At 39.8% G+C, this 7,743-nt stretch overlaps 1 protein-coding gene across 1 annotated transcript in view; it reads right to left on the bottom strand.

Annotated features, from left to right (window-relative positions):
* LOC108756910 (formin-2-like) overlaps positions 1–7,743 on the bottom strand; it is a 10,232-nt gene continuing 2,489 nt past the window's right edge. The window contains exons 2-11 of the mRNA XM_018501080.1: positions 7,104–7,591; positions 6,407–6,830; positions 5,456–5,662; positions 3,995–4,065; positions 2,638–3,910; positions 2,382–2,503; positions 1,997–2,284; positions 1,329–1,866; positions 262–515; positions 1–200 (exon numbers count right to left, since the gene is read on the bottom strand). Of these exons, the coding sequence (XP_018356582.1) occupies positions 39–200; positions 262–515; positions 1,329–1,866; positions 1,997–2,284; positions 2,382–2,503; positions 2,638–3,910; positions 3,995–4,065; positions 5,456–5,662; positions 6,407–6,830; positions 7,104–7,514 (3,750 nt within the window). The 5' untranslated portion in view covers positions 7,515–7,591 and the 3' untranslated portion in view covers positions 1–38. The remainder of the gene's footprint in view (positions 201–261; positions 516–1,328; positions 1,867–1,996; positions 2,285–2,381; positions 2,504–2,637; positions 3,911–3,994; positions 4,066–5,455; positions 5,663–6,406; positions 6,831–7,103; positions 7,592–7,743) is intronic.

Below are 7,743 nucleotides of genomic sequence, written 5' to 3'. Positions count from 1 at the left end.
CAACTTCAAATCATTAATTTGTGGACATTTCGACAAGACTACCTTTGAGTCTGCTTCTTATGTGTAAGTTTTTGTAGTTTTGCTTTCAATCCGTGCGGATTTAATTTTACTCTTACAACTTCGGGTTTGTTTTCGAACTTTTTACGAATTGCCTCCAGTTGTTCCTTTCGTATTCGTTGCTGTTCCCTCTTCCAGATATCCTGCAAAATACTGATCTGTTGTAATTTGCTCGATCAATAATTCCAGACGCTGAAATTATACCTTAAAGTCACGACAGAAACTAAGCCATAGATTAAAGAAGTCGTAAGGTTCTGCAGTCTCCAGGGTGGAGCCTTTAGGAATAAATTGATAGAACTTCATCACAGCTTTGAATTTGTTTTTAGCCTCCAATAAATCTTCTTTTTCGCTCGCCAATTCGGTATTCGCCCTTGATAGAAATGAATCTACTTTCTTTTTGAATATTTTGGACGTAGATGGATCTGCTTCCACAATTGTACTACACATTTGTGCACACGCTAAAACAAATTAATTTCATATATCGTATATATTTACGTAAATGATATTTAAAGTTGATTCAAATAAAGCAAACGAGTGCGAATAAATACAAAAAAGTAATTACTTCAATGAGTACAATTTCATTATTTGCACCCGTTTTTTTCATCTGAATGTATCGATTAATACAAAAATAATAATTGTACTCTATTCTTAAAAAATTTAATTTTGTAAAGTATTAGTATTAAGGCCCAGTTCCACAATTCACGATTAACTTTTAACCAAGATTCAACTTATTTTTCATCTCTCTTTCCAATTTTAGAATTGGAAAGTAATAATGAATAAGTTGAACCTCGGTTAAGAGTTAACCGTAAGTTGTGGAATTGAGCCTAAAAAGACCAAAAATAACTTATATAATATGTATGTAAAACTTGTATATATTCATTTATATAATATTAATGTTATATAAATGAATTAAAATAGAAAATGTGTGTAAATTTTATGAAATATTTTAATAAGAAATCTGACATACACACACAAACGTACTATTTAATTATATTCTATTTAATTATGTTTATATGTAACATTGAGGACCCGATTGAGCGCAAAACGACGTCTGTTATTTATTATTTACTTTAGATCATGATAATTATATTTATTTCTTATATTTACACATTTACTTTGTTGTTTTTTTGGTTCATAGCCTTTCTAAACACTTATTTTTAACACACAAATGTAATTATAGTGTTCATTTCTTTATATATTTTACGTTTACCAAACTCTTAAATAAGACAATATTATATAAAGAGATTTATTTTATTATATGTAACACTCACATTGTAATTCTCTATCTAATCTATCCAGTTCTTTAGCGATCTCATCGAATTTGATTGTGGATGCCGCTTCTACGTCAGCCGGTTCAGGAACAGGTAAAGGCAATAGCTCGTCGAAATTATGCTCCTTTTCCTGGGACAATTTTGCATTGACGACGTAGTGCAACAAGGTGACGCCAGGTACGTTAGATTTTACGTCTTTCAACTTGCTGAGAATTTCTAAGCCGAAGCCATCGGCTTGGCCGCGCAACATATTTCCGCCATTCATATAATTGCCCAAAGTCAGTATGATCGCTATTACTTTTCTTAGAGGCTCAGAATTGATCAGAAAATCACAGGTAGTTCGCACATTGTTCAATTTATACGACACTGATGATATCGCGTCCTGGAATTCCGATTGCAACATCAGGCAGGCTATCCTTTCAGAGAAATGCTTTATACCAGACAGCCGTTTGAGAAATAATTCCGGTTGATCGAGAGGAATGTCCGGAAAAATTGCTTCATGAGCTGCAATTTCTTCTATTTCCTTTTGCGTCGGTTTCTGCAAATCAGAAAATATCAAAATGACTCGGAATTTTCAGAAATTAATTAATCTATCAGAAAATAAAAAAAAGTGTATTTACTTCATATTTTGCATTTTTAATTATATTTTTATCTCACGGTTTACTTACAATTTCGTAGATCTGTTGCAATGCTTCTAAACTAATCACACTCGTGTCTAAATTATAAGCCGCATTCTCGATCTCGCTAAAATCAATGTGCAGACTCTTTTCAAGGATTCCGACCATCTTTGAGCGTTTCGAATCTAATATTTTTGCAGGTTGGATCTTAGAACTTTTGAGAGGTGTCCCTTCATTTTTCTTGGTCGGATTCCTTTCTCTCACCTGCCTTGAAAATAAATTAGCAAACTCTTTCATGTTTAAATTCTCCTCCTCGGCAAGTTCTAACCACAGAGGCACCTAAATAAGACAGCACAAAAATAGCCACTCTTGAAGAAATCACCATTTTATGTCAATAACGAATTTTATTATATTATAGTGTTTGTTTTTTGCTAACCTGTGGTGATAAATCTGAAGTACTTGATGAAGTTTGACTGGTCGCAGTAACTGGTACCAAAATCCTCGTCCAGTATAATGGCTTCATAGGCACGTCAGGATTTAAAGGTTGCTTTCTCATAACTACAAAAGGGAGGAACTTGTGTTACGCGGTGGAAATATCGGAATCTTGAAACCAAAAAGAGTGTACAGTGTACTCTCGATTAACAAAAGGAATTATCGAGAGTACCCTGTACTTTTGAAATCATTATACCTACTGGCTCTGCTCGGCGGGTTCCATCCTCCGATTGGTGGAGCGGGTAAAGGACAAGGTCCCATTGCTCCCGGGGGTGGCGGCGGTGCCAGAGGCGGTAGTGGAGGACCCGCACCTGAACCTCCAATAGGAGGCGGTGGAGGTATACCACCCTGCATAGGCATACCTGGAGGCGGTGGCGGTGGTGGTGGACCAGTCATAGAATTCTGCTCCATTCCAGGTAACGGCGGTGGCGGTGGAGGTATCGCGCCAGTAACGCCCGCAAGTGATGGTGGTGGAGGAGGCGGCGGTGGTATCCCGCATGTGTTTAATATCGGTGTAGACGGCGGTGGTGGCGGTGGAGGTATGATAATTTTCATAGAAGACATCTCACACGTTGCACTTTGAGGAAGCATAGGTGGTGGCGGTGGAGGAGGAGGAGGTATGCCAATCTCATCGTTCTGCACCGGTTTGAACGGAAACGGGGGCGGAGGTGGTGGCGGAGGTGGCGGTGGCGGTATCGTGTTTCGTAGAGGAGACGGCGGAGATATCGCGTTTATGATGACCTGCATAGGCGGAGGTGGAGGAATAGGTATTGTAGTATTCAACATCGGCGTGGGTGGTGGTGGAGATGGGGCAGGCGGCGGGGATGGCAATGTACTCATAATACTTTGCGCCGACATGGGGGGAGGTGGCGGCGGTGGTGTCGGTATCCTAGGAGAAGCGTCCATCAATTTTGTTGATGATGCTGAAACTGTCCTTTCGCTGTCACGCACCGACGTGGCAAGCGTAAATGGAGACGACGGTGGCGGAGGCGGTGGGATAAAAGACGTCGTTATAGATCTGCGTTTCGAGAATGCCTCCAGTGATAATGGAGCAGGTATTGGCGTTGGATACGATGCTGGATTTTCACTAAGTGCTTGACTGCTATGTGATAAGCATGACCGATCGACCATGTCGATTGATGTGGAGGAAAGCGCAAGAGTCATCTTGGCTTGATCGAGATTCGTGACGTCACTTCTAATCGTTGATGATCCAGCATTTAAGTTGCTTGTTTCACTGACGTTTCCATCAACCGGTGATGTACTTGTTGGTGATGTTTGAGTAGATTGGCCTTTAGTGATTATCTGCCGGTCTGTAGATATCTCGCGCAGCCGTTTGATTTCATCTCTCAGCTTCTTTACCTCTTCCTCGTATGAATAAGTATCCTTAAGCATGGAGTGTTCACAGCAAACTTGACTCGATTTTCGAGCTGAATGAAGTTCATTTGACAAAGCGCAGATGTCTGTCCGATCTATCTGATTAAAACAAGACATTCCAAAAATAAGTAATCACGACGGATATGTCGATTGATATCAAACAAATAGAAATCAGGATTTTACCATGGACGTAAAGTTTTTCTTCGCACCTTTGTCTGGTAGCGCAGAGGTCAAACAAATTGGCAGTTCTTGTTCTGAAAATTCCATTAATAGACACAAAATATAAGATTAGTCTTTTTATTCAGATTACGATAAAGCTCGGCGAATATTTTTTTCGATCGAACCCACAGAATATTTTTGCTCTCTTGGCTATCACTTGATGAAGCCTTCATGAGTATTAATTAAATTTCTGGACGAGCTGTTTTATCTCAACTTTAAGCTTTATATGAGCAGAGCATTAACGATACTTATATCTTTATGAACTTCCATCCTAATTAATAATGCATGTTATGAAAGCAACGCGCGACTCTTTATCAACGTGTAGTTCTTATCTCGTTTTATATTTAAGATGAACGATTCTTTTATATACCTTATCTTCTAATCGCTTTATCATTAATGTAATTTTTAAGAGATTATTATATAAAAATGTCAATAAACAACGTATAACTTTTAATAGAAAACTTCTAATTACGTCATAGTTTGTGAAGGAATCTGAAGCCGTCGAAATTATCAATTCATCTATGCTAAATTACAATTTAAAAAGTTACACGCTGTTAGATATCTTTTTTTGTATTCAACGGCAATGTTGACACACAAATGTACATACATACACGCGTCGTATATGTGCGAAAGCAAAGGCGCTCTTGTCTCTTTCTCATGATTACTCTTCAATTTCGCGTCCGTTCGAATAGGATGTTAGATACTTCTCCATCTCACAACCATACCACAAATTTGATTTCTACTCCGGATATTTTATCGCGACGTTCCGCGTAAAACTGCCGCATCTCGCTCGCAGATCGGCATGAGAGAACACGAGAATCCGAATCGAACCCTGCGAACCGCCCCATCTCGATAAGACTTATCGAGAAACAAGCGTGTTTGATTCGCGCGTATCATTCGCTATAACCTCGGCCACGAATGATACAGATTATTTGGTGACCGTCTGAAAACATCTAATCGACACGCCACCAATGATGAAAGAGCTCGATTATCCTTATCGTCAAATTCTGTTTAATTGTGCCGATTTATCGTTATCCACCGGTCTCACAACACCTCAATTTTTCGCGAAAGTCTCTCGTGCATTACATCACTGTGAGCAAAAGGTATACCGCTGTTTACCCTTCGCAATGTTATCGCGCGCGTTCTCTTCCGTCACGAGATAAGATTCGCGTTAGACCCGCAATCGTCAGCGTGTGACTTCTAGGTCGTACGCTGACCTATAAAGAACTATAAAAGTGTTCTATCTTGGAAGTGCTTCATCATTTTTATGCCTTGGTTTTCCGATGCGAGATCCGAAGCCATTAGAAAGCTCACATTTTTGAAAAGTTCTCTTCTCTCAATATAAGATTAATAATCGTTCAATCATAAAACTGCGACATATGTCTCTTTTCAACAATCCCAATCTCGATCGCTCATTTCTCTCACCTTCGGATTGCTTGTAGCGATCCGTCTTTTGGCAGGTGATACTTTTAGAGCTTCTTTTCTTCTTGGCGCTATTTCGATCCAAGGTCAAACTAGCCACTCTTCTTAACACTCTGTTTTCGCTTGCAGAAGACTCGTAGACGCTGTGTCGCCTCTGTAAAGTGCGCGAACTCGGTCCCGATACTGCATTCTTTTCACTCGACGTTTTGCCTAGAAATAAAACATTTATTTGAGACGGCAATAAAACCGAATGCGAGTGAGTCATATTGATTTATTATAGGTTGCGTTCTATTCATTACTAAAGAATAGTACCGAAAATCTATTCTCCAGATTCTTTGGAGTGGAATCTCACTCTAACGAGTGAAAAGTGAGCCAATCTTTAAAAAGATCATCTTCGTATCATATACAAGATACGACGGTTTATACCGATAATATCGTAAACCTATGTTTTAACACGTACTTATCCATATTGCATAGACTACACGCAGTTTTATGAGTCATCGTCGATTTATTTAATCTTTTAATAACATGTTAACTGCTCTGCAAAATTACGTAAGAAGATACGTGTGCAATTACAAAATTAATCTTTGGTATAATATACGATAATTTTTCAATCCATTACCACACATAATGAGTCGTTCGTGTCTGAAATAATTTTCATCATCTTTACAAGTATGCAGAAATTATTACGTGATCTTTACATAATTTTAACATCTTTAGAAAATATCCGTAAGGTTGTGTATTAAGAAAAAAGTAGGAATAGAAAACCATTATTCCCTTAAGCATTCTACATAATTATTTTAACGGTCCAATAAAATTATTTTCAGATCAGTATCTCTAACTAATTTTCCAGATATTTTAGCAAAATCATTCTTTCTTGTGTTATTTAAAAAAAAATACACAGGATATGAATGATCTATTACGTGTACTAAGCATTAATAAAATCGTTCTCACTTATTCGGGGACTCATCACTGAGAGATGGATCTTCTTATGCTTCGAGATCATGAACGAAGTTTTCTCTTCCTTACTATCGATCGTCTCCAGGATAGGTTTACGTTTCATCACTTCCGGTCTCGTGCCTGCTGTGACCGGACTCATAGTAAGCTCTCCAGGATCAGTAAAGACACTATCGCTCGAGGATTCCTGGCTGGGCGGCGTCGGCATTTCCGTAACGACTAAGCTCTTATTCGCCAAACGCCATGAATCGGTCACCAACAATGGTGGCAGCTGGGTCGTCTGCGGTGTCGTCGGCGTCTGAGCTGGTGTCGTCGTTGATGTCGTGGTACTTGAGCGGAAAGACTCCGTTGTTGTTACGCATGGCTTCGCTGTTATTACAGTATCTTTGCGACATTCAGGCTCTACACTCTCCTGCGTGTCCTAATTACAAAACAATTTTACACTATGACTATTACTCAAGGCGGAGACACCTACAAAGCATACAATTTCTTTCCTTATACATCGTTCGATCGGCGACATTTCGATTTTTTCCGCATTGCGCTTCTCACGAGAAATTAGAGAATTGGATGAATTATATATCTTTATTTATAATTATACGGAACATCTCACAGAACCCTATCTTTAAAAAAATTCTCATCCAATCGATAATTTACTGATCCATCTTGAGAGAAAAAGGTGGTACCAGATACATACTTTGGATAACACCACCATCGGTGGCGGCGGTGCCGGTCTTTTGACATGCCCCGGCGTATGTACTTTCTCAAAGCTGATCTTGATCGGCTCATGAGGTTCATCACGCCTTTCCGGAACTGCGGACGGTTGGTCCCGCTTCTCCTTCCTCTGGTCCTCGGTCGTCTCGGGTTCGATATCCGTGGACACGGACGTTGGTATCGGTGGCGCAGCATCCTTCTTCTTCTGCTTCTTCTTACTATCGCTCTGTAGATTACCCATCGTGCTAGGCAGTTGTGGTGTCAGGCTCTCTAGGTTGCCCCAGGAGTAGAGCAGTCGGATGTTGTTGACCCAGAGGTGTAAGAAATCCGACAGCTTTGATCGCGGCGACCGCGCCTGGGTCGCGGCTGCGCCTTGACCATGGTGGGCTTGCATCCGTGGTCGATAATCGGGAGTTGCGGCACCCGCGATCACGGCGTCGTCGTTCAAACTCTCTCGCCGCGCGTCGACCGCTACAAAAGCAAACACGAATATGCGTCACTATCTCGCCAATTTGTCCGACTTGCTCGATGATTTGAAAATCCAGTAATACAATTAAACATCTATCTATATCTCAGATCACTTATGTTAACTTAATTAAACTAACTTGACAATATATATATAT

This window comes from Trachymyrmex septentrionalis, unplaced genomic scaffold, assembly GCF_001594115.1.
Source record: "Trachymyrmex septentrionalis isolate Tsep2-gDNA-1 unplaced genomic scaffold, Tsep1.0 scaffold13, whole genome shotgun sequence".
Taxonomy (NCBI): domain Eukaryota; kingdom Metazoa; phylum Arthropoda; class Insecta; order Hymenoptera; family Formicidae; genus Trachymyrmex; species Trachymyrmex septentrionalis.
Note: the sequence above shows the minus strand (reverse complement) of the source record. Positions and strands in the feature narration are given on the sequence as shown.